We start from the raw sequence: 20,936 nt of genomic DNA on the forward strand, positions 1-20,936 counted from the left end.
CCCAAGTGACCACTTTGCTCCACCATTGTCTTAGTGTTCTCTTCCTTGTTCCCTGACACCAACCCACCCCTACTTCCTACTGAGGACCAGTATTTACGCAATTCACTTCTGTTGCCTTTGGGCATTGAAGATTTCCTTTCTATGTTTCTTTACATCCTGCATGCAAAAGAGATCATTTTGTGTCATTCGCCCTTCCTCTAACTTCAGCATGATACTCTCCAGATGCATGCACAAAGCAGCAAATTGCATGATCTCATCTTTTTTTATGGCTGAGTAAAAGGATTATATGATTTCTATGTGGTGGTAAACAAGACACCAATGATTATAGCATCAGCAACTTGGAAAGTAGATATGACTCCATATTTTTTTTTGTTTTTGGGTCACACCAGGCAATGCACAGGGGTTACTCCTGGCTCATGCACTCAGGAATTACTCCTGGGGGTGCTCGGGGGACCATATGGGATGTTGGGAATCGAACCCAGGTTGGCTGCATGCAAAGCAAATGCCCTATCTGCTGTGCTATTGCTCCAGCCCCATAGATCACTGTCACTGTATCACAGTCATCCCGTTGCTCATCAATTTGCTCAAGTGGGCTCAGTAACTTCTCCATGGTGAGACTTGTTGTTACTGTTTTTGACATATCAGATACACCACGGGGAGCTTGCCAGGCTCTGCTGTGCGGGCGGGATACTCTCGGTAGCTTGCCAGGCTCTCCGAGAGGGGTGGAGGAATCGAACCCAGGTCAGCCAGGTGCAAGGCAAACGCCCTACCCACTGTGCTATCACTCCAGCCCCATAGATATGACTCCTAATTTTTCTATGTAGCACCGACACATTCTCCGAATGGAGATACCAGGTCATTGAAGCTAAGATCATGGGTGGGAATATCCAGGGAAGATGATTTCAAAGGTTGTAAGAGCAGAGGGTTGAGGTCATCCTAGAAAATATAAACATATGAGATTAACTAAATTGTGTAGAGCTCCAAAGAAAGTTGAAATATAGGAAAACTGGAAACTCTTTTAGGATCAAGTTTCTAAAAAAGAAGATCAAGAATGTCCCATGGTAGAAAGCTCACCACAAGTAGGTGGGGGAGTGCAGTAAGAATAGGGAAGGCACCTCTAGGGCAATGTCAGTTAGAAATGATCACTGTAGACAAGAACGGAGTTCCAAATCGAGGTGAAGTGACATGCATGATACCCTTTCAGTAACAGCATTGTAAACCACATTGCCTAAAAAGAAAAATAGAAAAGTGTCTCCCCCCCCATTGAGGCAAGCTGGGGAGGGGAGGTACTGGGGTCTTCAGTGATAGGAAATGTACACTGGTGAAGGGAAGGGTGTTGGAACATTATGGGGCTGAAACTCAATATGAACAACTTTGTAACTGTGTATCACAGGGCGGTTCAATTAAAAAAAGAAGTAGCAGCTGCTTCCCAGATCATGGCATAGTATGGAGATGTCTTCGAAAAGTATGATAGGACTGCCATTCAACCCAGCAATTCCACTTCGTAGAATTTCCCCCAAGGACACAGAAAAATCCATTCCAAAGGATACAGGAATGCCATTATTTACTACAGCACTTATACACTGCTTGGAATGCAGATGAGTGGGTAATGAGGGTCTGGTATGTACACACACACACACACACACACACACACACACACACACACACACACACACACTGGAGTACTATTCAGCTTCAAAATCATATAAAATGTAATCATAATTAAATCATACAATTTGCTGCAACTAGGATGGACCGGAGATATCATTTTACGTCAGAAGGACAAACACTGAATGATCTCACTTATATATGGCACATGGAATAACAAGACAAAGTACCAAAACAGGGATACCTACATAACCTTTGACCCTAGATTATAAAAATGAGAAGGTCGGGGAAGGAAAGAAATGAAGGCAGGGGAAGGTGGGAGAGTAAGAACGGGGAGGAGAAATGGCCTCGGGTAAATCAGTGGTGTCGAGATATACCTAACCCACAGAGACAGCAATACTGCAAACATAACATCCAAACTTGCAACCACCAAATTGAAAAATGTGCCCGTCAAGGAAGCAAGCTGGGGCCTTGAGTGATAGGATAGCAGGTACGACACTTGTCTTCCATGTGGCTGACCTGGGTTCGATCCCCAGGACCCATGCGGTCCTCCAGTCCACCAGGAGTGACCCATCTCTGCAGAGCTAGGAGTAAGCCCTAAGCACTTGCAGGTGTGACCCCATCTGCAACTCCCCCCCAAGGAAGAGGGTTGGGGTGTGGGAGGGGACCTGGGGACATTTGTGGAAATAAGTTGACATTGGTGGGCTAGAGTGATAGCACAGTGGGTAGAGCATTTGCCTTGCACGCGGCCGACCCAGGTTCGATTCCTCTGTCTCTCTCGGAGAGCCCAGCAAGCTACTGAGAGTATCCCGCCCGCATGGCAGAGCCTGGCAAGCTACCCGTGGCATGTTCGATATGTCAAAAACAGTAACAAGTCTCACGATGGAGACGTTACTGGTGCCCGCTCGAGCAAATCGATGAGCAATGGGATGACAGTGATACAGTGATACAGTGAAGTTGACGTTGATGGCGGGATTGGTGTTAGCACACTGCATGCTCAAACTTCGTTGTGAAGAACTTTGTAAATGATGTTGCCGCAATGAAAAATAAAAACAGAAAATTCCTATATGTAGTGAGAGGAACATGAAATCAGCAGAGTCCCAACAGAACATTTGGCTCAGGGCCCTCTGGCCAGAAAGGCACAGGAAAAATGGCAATAGGACTCTAAAAATTTTCAGCAGTGAATGAAGTGCAGGTGTCAAGTTTTGTAGCTCTAAGAAGAATAAGCAGGTAAGTCCTTGAGAGCTTAGATTGGTGTTAGAAACTGTTTTCCCAGGTCTGGAGAGATAGTAAGTCTAGCAAGTAAGACGTTTGCTTCGAATGTGGCTGCCCAGGTTCGATCCCCAGCATTTCAGATGGTGCCCTGAGCACTGCCAGGGGTGATCCCCAAACACCTGAGCACAGCTAACCCCCAAACAAAAGAAAAAACATTTTCTAATTTACATGATCATAAAGGCTGATAGTCTGAATACATGGTGGCACTTTTTTTTGCCTGCTTCTATTTATTTTTTATTATTGAATCACCCCCGTGCGGCAGAGCCTGGCAAGCTACCCGTGAGTATTGGATATGCCGAAAACAGTAACAATAAGTCAATGAGAGACGTTACTGGTGCCTGCTCGAACAAATGGATGAGCAACGGGATGACAGTGACAGTGACTATTGAATCACCATGAGATGGTTACAAAGCTTTCATGAGTTTCAGGCATACAATGACCAAACACCCATCCCTCCACCAGTGTACATTAATGTCTCTAGTCTCCCTCCCGCCACCCCCACCCCACCACACCCCCTGCCTCTATGGCAGACAATCTCTTTCCCTCTCTATTTTTGGGCATTATGATTTGCAATACAGATACTGCAAGGGCATCACGTTTGGTCCTTTATCTACTTCCAGCACACATCTCCCATCCTGATTGATCCCTCCAACCATCACTGACTTAGTGATCCCTTCTCTATCCCAGCTGCCTTCTCCCCAGCTCATGAGGCAGGCTCCCAACCATGGAGCAATCTTCCTGGCCCTGTCTCTACTACAGATTTTTGGGTATCAGTCTCATTTTTTTTTCTTTTTGGGTCACACCCGGCGATGCACAGGGGATACGTCTGGCTCATGCACTCAGGAATTACCCCTGGCCATGCTCCCGGGACCGTATGGGATGCTGGGAATCGAACCTGGGTCTGCGCGTGCAAGGCAAACGCCCTCCCGCTGTGCTATCGCTCCACCCTTGTCTCATATTATGCTATTTTATATTCTGGTGTCAGCCTGAGAGTGGCCACCTGGGTTTCCCCCGAAGAAACCAAACACCAGGAGCCCTTTTCATTGTAATCGTTTAATTTTATGTCCTTGCTCGCATGGACAGAAAACTCTGCAAAATCCAGTGACGTGGCGTGAGATGACACGCGGTGCGGCGGGAAGTGGGGGGAGGGGCACGCGGGAGTGAGCAGGGCTGGGGCGGGCGCGCTGGGTCACAGGTTCGCCATCAGCCAGTCCAGCAGCTGCAGTCGAGTCACGTTCCCCACCGCCTCGTCCAGCTGCCGCTCCTTCTCGTACCGCAGCACCGACTGCAGCACCTCGCCCACGCTGCGGCCCTTCTCCACCGCCGCGGCCGAGAGCTGGAGCAGCTGCGGGAGGGAGGGAGGGAGGGAGGGAGGAAGGAAGGGAGGGAGGGAGGAAGGAAGGAAGGAAGGAAGGAAGGAAGGAAGGAAGGAAGGAAGGAAGGAAGGAAGGAAGGAAGGAAGGAAGGAAGGAAGATGGAAGGGAGGAAGGAAGGAGGGACGGAAGGAAGGAAGGAAGGAAGGAAGGAAGGAAGGAAGGAAGGAAGGAAGGAAGGAAGGAAGGAAGGAAGGAAGGAAGGAAGGAAGGAAGGGAGGGAGGAAGGGAGGGAGGAAGGGAAGGAGGGAGGGAGGAAGGGAGGAAGGGAAGGAGGGAGGATGGAAGGGAGGAAGGAAGGGAGGAAGGGAGGAAGGGAAGGAGGGAGGATGGAAGGGAGGAAGGAAGGAGGGACAGAAGGAAGGAAAGAAGGAAGGAAGGAAGGAAGGAAGGAAGGAAGGAGGGAGGGAAGGAAGGAAGGAAGGAAGGAAGGGTGGGTGGAAGGGAAGGAGGGAGGGAGGAAGGGAGGGAGGGAGGGACGGGAGGGAGGGAGGAAGGGAGGAGGAAGGAAGGGAGGAAGGGAGGGTGGGTGGAAGGGAAGGAGGGTGGGTGAAAGGGAAGGAGGGAGGGAGGGAAGGAGGGAGGAAGGGAGGAAGAACAGAAGGAAGGAAGGAAGGACAGAAGGGAGGAAGGAAGGAAGGAAGGAAGGAAGGAAGGAAGGAAGGAAGGAAGGAAGGAAGGAAGGAAGGAAGGAAGGGAGGGAGGAAGGGAGGGAGGGAGGAAGGGAGGAAGGGAAGGAGGGAGGATGGAAGGGAGGAAGGAAGGAGGGACAGAAGGAAGGAAAGAAGGAAGGAGGGACAGAAGGAAGGAAGGAAGGAAGGAAGGAAGGAAGGAAGGAAGGAAGGAAGGAAGGAGGGAGGGAGGGAGGGAAGGAAGGAAGGAAGGGTGGGTGGAAGGGAAGGAGGGAGGGAGGAAGGGAGGAAGGGAGGGAAGGGAGGGAGGGAGGAAGGGAGGAGGAAGGAAGGGAGGAAGGGAGGGTGGGTGGAAGGGAAGGAGGGTGGGTGAAAGGGAAGGAGGGAGGGAGGAAGGGAGGAAGAACAGAAGGAAGGAAGGAAGGACAGAAGGGAGGAAGGAAGGAAGGAAGGAAGGAAGGAAGGAAGAAGGAAGGAAGGAAGGAAGGAAGGAAGGAAGGAAGGAAGGAAGGAAGGAAGGAAGGAAGGAAGGGAGAAAGGGAAGGAGGGAGGAAGGGAAGGAGGGAGGGAGGAAGGGAGGAGGAACAAGAGGGAGGGAGGAAGGGAGGAAGGAAGGAGGGACAGAAGGAAGGAAGGAAGGAAGGAAGGAAGGAAGGAAGGAAGGAAGGAAGGAAAGAAGGAAGGAAAGAAGGAAGGAGGGACAGAAGGAAGGAAGGAAAGAAGGAAGGGAGGGAGGAAGGAAGGAAAGAAGGGAGGGAGGGAGGAAGGAAGGAAGGAAGGAAGGAAGGAAGGAAGGAAGGAAGGAAGGAAGGAAGGAAGGAAGGAAGGAAGGAAGGAAGGAGAGGGGAAGAGTCATTCTCAGGAGCTGGATAGCAATTGGCTACATGTGATACACAGGACAATCATGTGTGACTTTAAAAATGTCTCAGTACTAAGTACGCACATGGATGTACACCTGTATTTCTGGAAGCATAAGAGGTCAGAATGATTTTGTTCAGGGAGGGCAAGGGAGATGCGAATAAAAATCCCTTCCACCATACATTCAAAAAATGAGTTCAAAAATAGATGAACATGTGCTTAAGGGATTGAGCTCATGGTTAATGCAGGGTCACCGTCACCAATGTTTACACCCAGAGAATATTTACACACAGTAAAGTCTCCCTCCCCAGCTCAAACAATTTTATTATGCGAGCTTTTTAAATAAAACAAACATGCTCAGTACCCATCAGATGGAGTTTGGAGTTTGGAGGTACTGCTGGGGGGAGCCCGAGGGTCAGCTGCCTGCAAGGCAAACGCCCCACCTGCTGTACCCCGGCCCCTTGCCCGTTTTTTGTTTGTTTGTTTGTTCATTTGGGGTTTTTTGTTTGTTTTGTTTGGGTTTTTTTTTTTTTTGCTTTTTGGGTCACACTTGGTGATGCTCAGGGGTTATTCCTGGCTCTGCACTCAGGAATCACTCCTGGCGGTGCTCAGGGAACCATATGGGATGCTGGGAATAGAACCCGGGTCAGCCGCATGCAAGGCAAATGCCCTACCCGCTGTGCTATCGCTCCAGCCCTCTGGTTTTTCTTTTTGATAAAATAGGATCCTCTTTGTCTTTACTGTCAGCAAAGTTGTATGTGTACATGTACCTATGTGTGTATCTTTGCAGAAGGATGACTGCAAGACCATTGTTACTATACGAGATAAGTATATTGCATCTTAATTCAACATGCTCTGCAACCAGATGTATGAATGTATTCATGTTTTAAATTTTTTTGATTTTCATAAAGTTATTCACAATAATTCATTACATTTAATAGTCAAACACCAATCCCACCACCATTGCACCTTCCCACCACCATATTTCAAATATTTCCACCCCAAATCTCAAACAGTGACCCCCAAAGCAGAACTGAAACAATAAATTCTGTGTTGCCTGTTATAAGTAATCTGCTAAAAATGGCCCAATAGGGGCTGGAGCGATAGCACAGCGGGAAGGGCATTTGCCTTGCACACGGCCAACCTGGGCTCGATTCCCCACATCCCATATGGTCCCCTGACCACTTCCAGGAGTAATTCCTGAGTGCATGACCCAGGAGTAACCCCTGTGCATAACTGGGTGTGACTCCCCCCAAAAAAAAGTAAAAAATAAAAAGAGATAAAAATGGCCCAATAACGTTTCCTTAGAGAAAAACGTGTGAAGATTATTGTATTTCATCCTGGAGCCATTAAGCTCTTGTATGAGGGATTACTAACGTGTTTGTTAAACCAAATCAAATGTTGTGTGCTACTCTTGGTGTATCAGGCGTGTAGAGTACGGGTGTGTTGTATGATAGGTTTGACTTAAAGATGGCTATAGAACAAAGGCCCGACTCCTAGCAATCTATTATTCTTCTGAGGTTTTTATTCATCAGCCCAGTTTGGGGAGGTGAGCCCTGCTCTGCTAGTTTGTTGTGTACAAAAATCTTTGTGGCTTATGGATGAGAAAAACTGCAGAGAAACGGCTTTCCAAGCTTGGGGATAGGGGCCAGGAAATGGCTCAAAGGGCTGAGCACCTGCTGTTCATGAGGGTTGTCCGGGTTCAGTCCTGGGCACCACCTGGTACTCCCCCTGCCCCCGCTACCACAGGGGGTGACAGAGCCGAGAGCCAAAAGTAGCCCCCAAGGGCTGGAGCAATAGCACAGCGGGGAGGGCTTTTGCCTTGCATGCAACCGACCCAGGTTCGTTTCCCAGCATCCCATAGGGTCCCCTGTAGGATAACATAGCCTCAGGTAGTTTAGGTTTGTTGGGTTACTCCCATCACGGTGCTCCCATTCCTCTGTGTTTATTTGTGACTTCTTTCTTTGTGTTCTGTTGACTGGTAAATATTGTTTTTCTCCTTTCCTCAGTCCAAAAACTCCATCAACAGCTTAATACTAGTTATTTTTGTATGGACACAGTTAAGAGATACATTAAGGCTTGTAGGGCAGCTCTCCTGGCAACATCTTGCCACAGACTCAGACTACAGCACTCAGGCCAGATTAATCATTCCTAATCCTAGCAGGGTCTGAATCTAGTTATTACTTTTTGGATCATGACAGCATTTGTCCATGACCAAGCTCTTAATTTATAGTTAAGCATTAGGCACTTTGGCCAGGCCCATCTCGATGTCAGGGTAGCACACAACTCACCGCTTGCCCTGGGTCCATCTTGTTCCTCGTCGGGACCCTGCTTTTGGGGGTGCTAGGAAGTAAGGGCAGCTGAAGCTTGGGTCGAGAGAACAGATGCCCAGGAGGAAAATATCATGTGGAGTCAAATGACTCCCAGGTTACAAAGCACAGCATTTGCTACTGTCTTCCTGTGTCCATACAAAAAGGACATGGCTCTGAATAAACTATGCAAAGGACTCAAGGAGAAGAGAAAAACAATATTTACAAGTCAACAGCACACAAAGAAAGAAATCACAAATAAATACATAGGAATAAGAGCACTGTGATGGGAGTAACCCAATAAACCTAAACTACCTGAGGCTATGTTATCCTACAGTCCCCGAAGCACTGCCAGGAGTAATTCCTGAGTGCATGAGCCACAAGTATACTCCAGTGCATTGTCGGGTGTGACCCAAAAAGAAAAAAAATAGTAGCCCCTGAGTATTGCCAAATATGGTCCACAAACCAAAAATAAATAAAAATTGATTAAAACCTTTTAAAAATAATTCTAGGACTAGAGTTTCATGATTTGTCCTCTGGCTCCACGCTAGGATGGGCACACATGTCGTCTGCTAAAATGATCTTGATTGCATAGGTAAGGAGTAGAGCCTGAGATTCTGCATGCCAACCAGCGCCCAGGCGATGCCAATATTGTTTGTCTATGAACCACACTTCAAGTAACAAAACCATAATTTCTTGTTTCGACTCGGTATGGTTTAATCATAACTCTAACTCATGTTGTCCCAAGTCATTAGATAAACCCAACAACCCAGTTGTATAAGGGTTACTAACACTGTTAGCCAGTCTCCACCCTCCACAATCTATTTTCTTTTGAAAGTCTTTTTGTTTTTGCCTCTTTGGGTGATGCTCAGGGTTTACTCCTGGCTCATGCACTCATAAATTACTCTTAGCAGTGCTCAGGGACCATATGGGATACTGGGAATCAAACCCAAGTCAGCCACATGCAAGGCAAATGCCCTCCCCGCTGTGCTATCGCTCCAGCCCCAACCTCTGTTTTCTATGAGGATGAATTTTCTGTGCTACCTCTTGCTACTTAATTGGCAAACACTATCGAGGGTTGTTTTTAATTTTTTGACTTCTTGGGTTATACCTGGTGATGCTCATTGCTTATTCCTGGCTCTGCACTCAGAAATTATTCCTGGCGGTGCTCAGGGGACCCTATGGGATGCCGGTGATAGAACCTGGGTCAGCAGCATGCAAGGCAAACATCTGACCCGCTGTACTGTCTCTCTGGCCCCAGTAACCACTGTTGTTAGGCTTTCCCAATTGAGAAAAAGTGGTCAAAGCTCTAAAATCTTGTGTGTGTGTGTATGTGTGTATCTGTGTGTACATGTGTGCAAAAGTGGGATGCTGTGATTCCCTCATATTGGCATGTAGTATCGGCTAGAATGCCCAACTTGCATTCTTGTTTATGGTTTTCCCAAACTAAAAACTTCCTTGGGTGAGTCGTGCCAAGGCCTAAATTGGAAGGAGCAAGGACAAGGAGTCAGGGGTTCATTGCCTTGACCTGTAACAACAGTGATGTGTTGATTGCCTGTCTACCTTATTCTTTAGTCTGACTTCCCAGCTGATTCAGCACTTAGGGCGAGAGGCAAAGGGAGGCTATTTTTTGAAGTCTGGCAAAATTCCAATGTCTCCTAATACAACCAGGTAAGAGAGCAATAGCAGGTTTGAAAAACATCCATCAGCTCAAGGAGTCATCCCCCGACCCTCACTCAGCATCTTTTTTTTTTTTTTGCTTTTTGGGTCACACCCAGCAATGCACAGGTGTCACTCCTGGCTCATGCACTCAGGAATCACCCCTGGCGGTGCTCAGGGACCCTATGGGATGCTGGGATTTGAACCGGGGTTGGTCGCGTACAAGGCAAACGCCCTCCCCACTGTGCTATCACTCCAGCCCCTCACTCAGCCTCTTTTAACACATTCCTAAGCTGATTTCCTGTCGCTTCTCCTCATCCTTAGACCAGACTGCACTGAATTCAAAATTCAGCCTGGAGCTCAGACCTCCCTCTTCAATTTTATTCCCCAATATCTCTCACTGGAATTTCCTCATCTGTGGATTCGCACCAAAACGTGTAAAAAAAGGGAAAAATATCTCTTTGCCATGTTCCCTTGATATGGCTTATTGAGAAAAACTTTTCATTCTCTCTGCCAACAAACGCGATCTTCAAATTCATTTCGTCTCCTTCTACTCTTCCTGGGGAGAACCTTCCCCATCAGAAGGAAACCAGAACCTGAATATCATCCCTAGCCTTTCCTCAACCTTCCCCCACCCCCCCACCCCCCACCCCTGACACCACCATCCTTACCTTTTCCTGGATGCCTTCGTCATCACCAGCGAAGTACAAGATAGGGACATTGAGCTCAGAGGCGGCGACCCACTGCAGGACAGCTTGGAGTTCTTTGTTCTGAACCGTATCTGTGTCATTGTGGTTGTTCACGATCACTTTGGGGGTCTCACAGCCTTCAGGGGGCAGCCCGGACGCACACCGCAATTCGTTGTGAATAGCGTGGTAGGCGTTCTGCAGGAGGGCCTCGGCGGTCCCCGTGCCCTTGGTGGGCAAACACTCAAGTAGACACTCCGGGATGATCGAAGTCGTCCTGTTGGCGTCCCCACACTTCTCGTCTCCCAGGTCTGACAAGGGCGAGTCACAGGACTTGGCAATAATGAGACACAGTTTCATCACAGAGTCCATCAGGTGTTCGATCATCTGCCCATTCATGTGGCCTTCTAGCTTGTTGGCCACCATCTTGGTTAACCCAGAGAGCAAACCACCGCCACCGGTACTCTCATCGGACTCGCACGAGTTGACGGGACAAGGGGTCACTGGTCTCTCACAGCGGCGGAACTCGTCTTCGTTAGCTGATGATGCATCCGTCTTTTCAGCGTTCCGGTCGCCCTTGAAAATCGTCTCGCCGAGTAGATTCCGGATAAAGTTGAAGAAAACACTCATCAGATCCTTCTTCTCGGCCGCTTCTTGCTCCACTTCCTTCACAGGGGACTTCACGCAGGGCTCATCGGGAATGACAGGGGACCTTTTGGGGGGAAAGTTGGAGGAACTAGCAGCTTCAAGGAAGCTCTGGGCATCCATATTCCCCCCCTGGGCCAGGTGGTACTGGATCAGAAGTAAAGCAGACACAATCAGGTCTTTGGCCCAGGATTCAGAGTCACACATAAAGTTGGTCTCTGGGCAAGGCACAGGCCCCTGGGTGGGCACAGGATGGCAGAAATCACAAGGGTCCAGTGGGAACCCAAGAGGCATTTCAGGTGCCGGCTTATACTGCTTGTTAGGGATGTCAAAGTTTACGCATGGGAACACCGGTTTTTTTTCTTTTTGATGATGTTTATGCCACAGGGACAGCCCCTCTTTGACTAAGTGTTCACCCAGCGTTTCAATACAACTCTTTTCCGGGGGTTTGCATGGAGACGTGGAGATTTTTTCCTGAAATTTACCTTCGGATTTCAATGAGCTAAAGTTGACGTTTCGAAGTTTGGGGTCTCTGTGATGCATGGAGAAAAGGGAATAAGCCTCAGACATGTCTTTCCTAAGAGCCTCGGGGTGTTTCTTGCAAAATACCATGGTGTAGAGCTTTGTCATCATGGCATCCATGATGTCGGTGGCCTTCTGGCTTCCTTGACAGAAGAAGCTCCTTTTCACAGCGGAGACAAAGTCTGTGTCTGTCATCAGGGCCCCCGTGACGTTGTGGAGATTCTTCATGAAGGAGTCGATGAGGTCGGAGACGACGTCCTTGGCATGCTTGATGAGCACCTTCTTGAGGAGGATGGTGGCTATGGTGGTATCCTTCACTTGGATCTTCAGTGTCTTCATGATGGACGTCATCATATCCGACACCACGTTGTTCGCATAAGTCATGATCCCTTGACTAACGGAAGTTGTAAAGTCATCAGGCCTCTCTAGTCCTCTCAGAAGCCTTCTCTCCCCAGGGATGAATATCCTTCCGCCTTCTCGGGCATCCCCGGCATTACGAGATTCAAATTCTTCCTTGTAGAAGAAAGACTTCGACGTAGGCTTGTCGTAGTAACACCTGCCTTCCTTGGCGCTCTCCTTTATGTTCAAAGTACTCTTGAATCTCACACCAGGGGATCTCCGGCCGGTGTCTCTCTCAGCAGAGTCAGAAGCCTTTTCATTCATAATAGATCTGGAACATTCGGAGACCGTTTTGTGCACCAGTTCCGAGGCCACCGTGCTCAGACTCTTGGGGGTTGGAGGGTCATCCCCCAGGTACAGTGACTGATGGACACATCTGTTATCTGTGCCATCTATCCTCTCATTGATTTCCTTGCGGGCCATGGCAATGACGAGATTTGTGAGGCGATTCGCGTAGAAGGAAATCTCATCCACTGCACCCTTGTTCCCAATTCGAGCACAGATGTCCTGGGGTGGAATTTCTTTGTGGCACACCTCAAAATGCAATCTCCCTGGGTGGCACTTGTTGGTGGTGTTGCAATAGTCCATCATGAACCCCATGTGTTGGTCTGCTGGTTGGGCCATTTCCCCGCCTACTGATGATTCTCCGGGCTTGAACCGAACATCTTGAAATCCTGCTGTGCTTTTTTCCAGGTCTTTGCGGAGCCAGCTGAGCACTCGGACCGGATCAGTTGAGGCTTCCTTAAAAACAGACAAGGTTTCACCCGACTATCACAAAGTAAAGACACGGGATATTCAGGACAACCTTAAGAGCCCCCCCCCTCGGGCCTTATTAACTCCATCAACACAACAGACTCAACCTATACTTAATGAATTCTGACAAGGTATCAGGCACTGTTTCGTGTCTTGTAACATTATTTTGTCATTTAAATTTGCAGTTCAGTTAAATGTTAACTCGCTTCTTATCCACTAAGGAGGAAATTGAAGAATTGAGATCAGGTTAGTTACTTATCTTGGGTTATATAACTAATCATTTGGCCACTATACATCTAATGATATGTATCCTTAATAACTGTAAGAGCTAGGGGCTGGAGTGATAGTACAGCGGATAGGGCACTTGCCTTGCACGCAATTGAGTCAGGTTAGATCTCTGGCACCCCATAAGGTCCCCTGAGCTGCCAGGAGTAACCCCTCAGAATGACCTGGTGTGGGGATTCCCACCAAAAAAAAAACCCAAAATACAAACTATATATAACTTAATAACTATATATTATAACTAGTCCTTAATAACTATAAGAAAAACAGAGCTAACATTTGAATTGAATTAGATTTTTATCATGTTTTTAATGTTAATTTTTAATGGTTATTTTTCTTTGGGTTATCTTGCTTCTATTTAGGTCTCTCATAACAAAAAAAAGGTAAAATATTGAGCAATTGAAGGAAAGTTGTGTACACTCATCACTTTTTCAGGCTATATTAGCCCATCTTGAATAAGCTAAATGGATTCCGTGGAATACTTGATATCTAAATTAACAATCTAACTTATAACTCATAAGATAATATGTGAAACCAATTTATTTGTTTTAAGTGAATGGTTTTTGGTGGACTCTCACTATAATAAGCTCATGTATCTTCATATGTTTATTTTTTAAATGTTTTCTCTATATGTTGAAATGGAACTCACAGTCATTTGAACCTGGTTAAAATAAGACTTATGTGAAAGTTCTATTTACTACACAATTTAAAGGATTGCTATTATTATTGGACACGTGTCTATTTGGGAATGATCACATATCACCCATCATTGTAGAATAATTGGGTATTGTAATTACTAAACTCACAGTGTTACTAGTTATAGCTTGTTAGATATTTGTGTCTGTCAGGCACTGTGCCATTTGTTTAACACACAATATTGCATTTAATTATTACACATTCCCTATAAACTAGGTATCACTAAATTCCATGTGAACAAATTAAGGATTAGAGAAGTTTGAACATTGCTTAAGATCTCATAGCTACTACAGGATGGAGTCTAGTTTTATTTCTATTCTTTCTCTTTTTCTATTTGATTGGTTTGGTTTGGGTTGGGGGGGAGGGTTATACCTGGCCATGCCCAGGACTTATTCCCGACTGTGCACTCAGGAACTACTCCTGGTGGTACTTGGGGGACCATATAGGATGCCAGGGACCAAACCTGTGTCTTCTGCGCTGTTCTATCTTTCCAGCCACTCGAAGTCTAGTATTTAAAGTCATTCCTGACTCTAGAAGAGGTGGCTTCCACTCGCAAAGGACAGTGCTATGTTTTGATAAATTGGAAAAAAGAGAAAAGCATATTTATTTATTTATCTTAAAGTTTTTTACTGGGCAGGGGGACACCCAGAAGAGCTCAGGGCTTCCTCCTGGCTGCATGATCAGAGACCACTCCTGATTGTGCTTGGGGCACCAGTTTTGGGGATTCAATGGGGTTCGTAAGATGCAATGGAAGTATAAGCCATAACCAATCCTACCTCTCTAGCCTCAAGAAAAGCAATTTACCAGATGTGTATGGCCCTTTATGCAGAGTTCAAAATCCTCTTGAACGATTCTCTTAAGTTTAAGATTTTATGCCGTAGGGAGATTTTTATGCCTTAGTGGAAAACTGCAGAATTACTTTATGTCCTTTTGTACTCTATGATTCTATTTCTCAGGAAGTGTGTTTTACAACTCTATAAACCAAAGAAAAACCAGAGCTATGCAATGAACCTTGGATAAGCTAATTAGCAAGCTAATTCTGAACAGGGATGATGCCAGATTATTTTTTTTAATCCCCTCTCAAACCTCACCAATTCTCTGTGAATGAGTTAAATGAAATCTTACCATTTTACATTTGGAATTTGGGAGTCATACTCAACAGTGCTTGGGGGTATATTCCTGGCGTGGTGTTCAGGATTGATCCAGTGGTAACCACCCCCTCCACAGAAAGTGTGGGCTGAGACAGGGAAGCTTTTTTGTGTCTTCCTCTTCATTTGCTCTCTCAGCCTCAGGGGACTAATTGCTTTCTGCACTATCTACGCTTCTGCACCTCTTGGAGTGCACTATTTTTCTCTGAACTATTTTCAAAAGCAGCATTAATGTTAATAGCACTGTAGCACTGTTGTCCTGTTGTTCATTGATTTGCTCAAGCAGGTACCAGTAACGTCTCCATGGTGAGACTTGTTACTGTTTTGGGCATATCGAGTACACCACAGGGAGCTTGCCAGGCTCTATGTAAATATAATTCCTTTCATTTTAAAAAATGGTTAACGTAGCAGCTATTAAGTATTGCTGGTGATTTTACATACTAAGAGAGTGGCATCTACCTTCTGACTGAACTGCAACTTACAGTGCCTGATACCAAGTAAGATTAATGAGTGTTGAATGAGGAAGACAGAAGAACAATAATACTTGAATGAGAGGTTAAGATTCAAAATTTTGAGACATCATACATTTTACAAAATGAAAATGTTACTGAGACCACTCAAGAAATTCGACAATTAACGGGATGATGATGATGATGATGATTATGATGATGATGATATACACTAAATCCCTTTCTTTCATTCCTTCCTTTGAAGTATTTCCTTACTGAGCTTGAATCTAGTTAATCTATTTATCAAGAGGTGACCGCAATGTTGAAATCTCCAACTACTATTATGTTGCTATCAGTGTCTTTCTTCAAATCTATTAGTTGTTTCACATATTTTGCTGGTTCCTCATTAGGTACGTGTACATTTAGGAGTGTGAGTTCTTTCTAATGTATATAGCCTTTGATCAGACTGGAGCGATAGCACAGTGGGGAGGGTGTTTGCCTTGTACGCCGCCGACCCGGATTCGATTCCTTCTGTTCCTCTTGGAGAGAGCCTAGCAAGCTACTGAGAGTATCCCGCCCACACAGCAGAGCCTGGCAAGCTACCCGTGACGTATTCGATATGCCAAAAACAGTAACAAGTCTCACCATGGAGATGTTACTGGTGCCCGCTTAAGCAAATCGATCAACAACGGGATGACAGTGATACAGTGCTATTAGTATCCCTCTACATTCCATAGGTGAGGGAGATTGTTTGGTACTTGCTTTCCTCTTGATATTTTTTGCTCAGCATGATACCCTCCACTAGAATAATTAAATTTTTAAAATGACAGTGGTGGAGGATTGTGGGAACTTCTGTAGTGATGAACAACTCTGTATGTCAGAACTCAGAACTCTAGTATCGGGACTGTAGAGAGAGCACAGCTGGTGGGGGCTTGCCTTGCATGAGACCGACTGGGTTCAATCCCCAGCAACCCAAAGGTCCCTTGAGCACCACTATGTATAATTCTTGTTTTTTTTTTTCTTTTTGGGTCACACCCAGCGATGCACAGGGGTTACTCCTGGCTCTACACTCAGGAATTACTCCTGGCAGTGCTCAGGAGACCCTATGGGATGCTGGGAATCGAACCAGGTCAGCTACATGCAAGGCAAATGCCCTACCTGATGTAATATCGCTCCAGCCCCACCACTAGGTATAATTTAAAAAAAATTATTAGAGAATCACTGTGATGTACAGTTACAAACTTATGAACGTTTGTGTTTGCATTTCACTCACACAGTGATCATTTACCCATCCCTCCACCAATGCCCATTTACCTCCACCAATGATCCCGATATCATTGGGATCACCCCCACCCCACCCCATCCCCCACCACCCCACCCTGCCTCTGCGGCAGGGCATTCCCCTTTGTTGTCTCTCCTTTTGGGTGTTGTAGCCTGCAATAGAGGTATCGAGTGGCTATCATGTTCAGTCTATAGTCTACTTTCAGCTCGCATCTTCCATAGGTATAATTCTTAAACTCAAAGCCAGGAATAAATCCTGAGCATTGCTGGGTGTGGCCTCAGGCCTAAGTAAATAAATAAATAAGAATTTAAAAAACTAATACTATTGTTTGCTATTTACTATTTACTGTTTACTACTAATACAGTTACTATTAACTATAACATGTTACCTAAAATATAATAAAAATATTTTAAAATAGCTCTATGTAAAACTGTTTATAAAATATTATTATTATGAACTTGGGAAGCATTTCTATTTAAAAATTAAACAGAAAAGAGGCTAGGGAGATGGTACAGCAGGTTAAGTGCTTGCCTTGCATGTGGCCAACCCAGGATAAATCCCCCTGCATCCCATAGGGTCCTCAAGTACCATTGGGAGTAATTCCTGAGTGTCGAGCAAGGAGTGGCCCCTGAACATCACCCGGTGTGGCCCAACCCCTATCTCAAAACAAAAAACAAAAACAAAAACACTAAACAGAAAATAACAGCTATAATAGTAGGTTTTCATTAATTACAGCAAACTTCTACATATCAGCTACAGAGTTTATAATACCAAAAATTATAGCTGGGAATTGTTCTAAAGAAGCTCATGCTTCCTCAAGAAATCTGTTCAAAAATATGAGGCAGAAGAAGGTGCTGCACAGAATACGGCTACTCATAATAACATCCCACAGGTCCCAGTATTTGTAAAGTGGACCCTCACCGTTTTCCAGTCTTGGGGTTGGCTATCACTGGGTGAATAGACATCAACTTTGCATACTCCATTTGGACTTTGCAACCAATCAACCCTCTTCGACATCTGGAAGTAGAAAAAGAATGAGAAAGGCTCATCAGGCATGAAAGGAGTGCATGAAATCGAGGTGTAACATGGAAACTCACCATGCTATGCAAAATAGGTGGGATGCTTTCAACAGAGACCTGTCTCAGGGGCTGCTCTGTGCCCTTCTGGGACAGCACTTATCTAAAGAGATTCTCTGATAAAGAACTCTGATAATCCAGAAAAATAACTATTTATCTGTACAAGTTATCACTGAGATTTCCTGAGCTCCTGGGTATACTAATTTTTTGTTTTGTTTTGTTTTTGGGTCACACCCGGCAATGCACAGGGGTTACTTCTGCCTCATGCACTCAGGAATTACTCCTGGCAGTGCTCAGGGGACCATATGGGATACTGGGAATTGAACCCGGGTCGGCCACATGCAAGGCAAAAGCCCTCCCCGCTGTGCTATCACTCTAGCCCCGGGTATCTTAAAAAAAAAAAAAACTCTAACAAGGGGCAAAAGAGATCGTGTAGGGGTTAAGGTGCTTGCTTTGCATGTGGCTGACCCAGTTCGATCCCCAGCACTGAGCAGAAGTGACCTGTGGCTGCAGAGCCAGGAGGAAGCCCAGAGCACAGCGAGGTGCGCCCCCAACCCAACCAACCAAACAGAAAAATCCAATACTCTAACAAGAAGGTTATTTAGGTCTAAGAAATTAAAGTCATGTAGGGTCTCTTAGCCATGGTGTATATAACTATTCTTATGATTGATGATTGACTCATTATCATGATGAGAGGAATGTGTGGTACTATGACTTGTCAAAGCACGAGAAGATGTGGGGCTGGAGCGATAGCACAGCGGGTAGGGCGTTTGCCTTGCATGCGGCTGACCCGGGTTCAATTCCCAGCATCCCATAGGGTCCCCCCAACACCGCCAGGAGTAATTCCTGAGTGCAGAGCCAGGAGTAACCCTTGTGCGTCGCTGGGTGTGACCCAAAAAAAAAAAAACAAGCATGAGAAGACTTGGAGACGGGTTTTCCTGAACTGTTTTTCAGCTCAAGTTAGCATCACAAACTTAGGTCTCAATCTTCAATGTACAGTTTAGCTTAATGATTTATTTTCTAATAGAAAATGTCAAAATAAATAGGCTCTTGGGGCTGGAGCAATAGTACAGTGGGGAGGGCGTTTGCCTTGCACGCGGCCGACCCGGGTTTCATTCCCAGCATCCCATCTCATCCCCCGAGCAATGCCAGGAGTGATTCCTGAGTGCATGAGCCAGGAGTAAACCCTGAGCATTTCTGGGTGTGACCCAAAAAATAAAACAAAACAAAAAAGGGTCTACTTATATATTTAAGCTAGAAATCATAATTCCAAAGCAAGTATTAAATTTAAGTATGTAAAGGGAATTTAAACCATCACTTACTTTTGCTGCGGAAAGGTGCCGAGATATGAGAAAAACTCGATTAATTTGCTGTTGTCTTCTCTATCCCTAACTTTACCCACCCCTCCTGCCATGAATTATACAGAATCTGCAAAAGAAAAGCACAAACAATGACTGATTTTACTTATGAACCACACAGCTTTTATTACAAAATAACGATTTTAATCTAGTCATCTTTTCTCATGAAGCACACAATTTATGAAAACAAACGACAAATTTAAATTTCACATATTATTCTTGGAGCAACAGTTCCCAGAATTAAAAAAAAAGAAAAGGTTAACCTTCTGTTCAAAAATACCTAAAATGATTATTGTTATTGGCTGGCTGTTCCAAACCATTAACATTGAGGAAACATTTCAAACCTAACCTCAAACTTTTGATATAGTATTTTGCTTATGTAAATTTCACCATCTTTATTGCGTGGCTTCATGAAGGCAAGGGCACTGCTTAATCAAATCATCTTGGTATCCCCTCATCGTAGCTAGTATCTTGTTGGTCTGATGAATGAATGAGTATTTGAATACTACCTACATCTAGTTAGTTACAGGTAGTTCATTTTTCTTTCTTAAAGCGAGAATTAGAATATAAAAGAAAGGCCTTACTTGAATTTGCTGAGATAGAAAGCTGTACATAAGACTTTTGAAAACTTCAATTCCTTTGGCAATTAAGTTAGCTTTGGATATTATTCAAGGTGCTAATATTTACCCAAGTGTATATTAACAGCCTTTATCCCAATAATACTTAAAAAAAGTGCCAAAAGGTGATACTGTACTTTAACAGTGGATTTGTTAGTCATATGTATCCAGCAAGCATTTCCATTTGTAAGTCTTGATATAAATAAGATATAAAAAATATATATTTTTGATATAAAATAAGATATTTTGTCTTTTGTGCCTCTTGAATGTTTATCGACCTCCATGCAGCTTGTTTTAAACTTTAGGTTCCCTAAAGAACATAGATAATATATGTAAATAGATCCTTTAATGTATTTTAATGATAATGATATTCAAATGTGTAAACCTATAAACATTTCCAATATGGAAAAGAGGAAAGGAAAACCAAAAATTTAATGAAGCCAGTAAATTATAATATAATAATAATGACTCATAATAATATTCACAATATAATTCACAATAATATTCATAAGTATTTTACATTCAAAGCTGGTAAATAAAATCTTGGACTGGGAGAGGAAAATTAATATGATGCTATATTTTATCAAATTTGATGAGAAAAGAAAGCAAATAATGGACAATGTTAAACCATAAAAGTCATCTATTCTGGGGCTGGAGTGATAGCACAATGGGTAGGGCGTTTGCCTTGCACGTGGCCGACCTGAGTTCGATTCCCAGCATCCCATAGGGTCCCCTGAGCACCGCCAGGAGTAATTCCCAAGTGCAGAGCCAGGAATAACCCCTGAGCATCGAGGGGTGTGACCCAAAAAGAAAAAAAAAGTCATGTATTCTAACACCTTCATTTAAGAGATGAGGAATTGAGACTCGGAAAGGGTTACTTAAAACCAGTTAATACCAGCCTTTAAATATTAAAGCTCTGCATGTTCATGTCCTAGAAGCTGTGATTCTTTTCTACAGTCAACGGAAAAGGGGATCCTGTGACCAATAGAAGGACTGACCAAAAATGACCTTTTCCAATGCCGATGTGATTATCACTCCAGTAATAATAGAGAAGAGCAAATAATGAATGTCAGTTAGGTAGAGCAGAAATGACAGGGGTTGAGGAAGGTTACTATGTTACAGACCACGGCTCCATATCAAGACATTGTCCTCCTGTATCCTTTGTAAACAAGAAGGTCTGTTGACTCAAAGCTCCTAAACTCAGAAAAAATATATTGCTGCATTTTTAATATCTCATATGGCATATGGGCCGGAGCGATAGCACAGCGGTAGGGAGTTCGCCTTTCACGCGGCCAACCCGTGTTCGATT

At 44.9% G+C, this 20,936-nt stretch overlaps 1 protein-coding gene across 1 annotated transcript; it reads right to left on the bottom strand.

Moving 5' to 3' along the window:
* Positions 1-4,072: 4,072 nt before the first annotated feature.
* Positions 4,073-17,593, bottom strand: AKAP3 (A-kinase anchoring protein 3). The gene is made up of 3 exons (XM_004610444.1): positions 17,498-17,593; positions 10,386-12,707; positions 4,073-4,228 (listed from the first exon to the last, which is right to left on the bottom strand). Exons 1-3 carry the CDS (start codon positions 17,591-17,593, stop codon positions 4,073-4,075), a joined length of 2,574 nt encoding a protein of 857 aa, XP_004610501.1.
* Positions 17,594-20,936: the final 3,343 nt, after the last annotated feature.

The sequence above is a fragment of the Sorex araneus genome, chromosome 6, assembly GCF_027595985.1.
Source record: "Sorex araneus isolate mSorAra2 chromosome 6, mSorAra2.pri, whole genome shotgun sequence".
NCBI classification, from domain to species: Eukaryota; Metazoa; Chordata; class Mammalia; order Eulipotyphla; family Soricidae; genus Sorex; species Sorex araneus.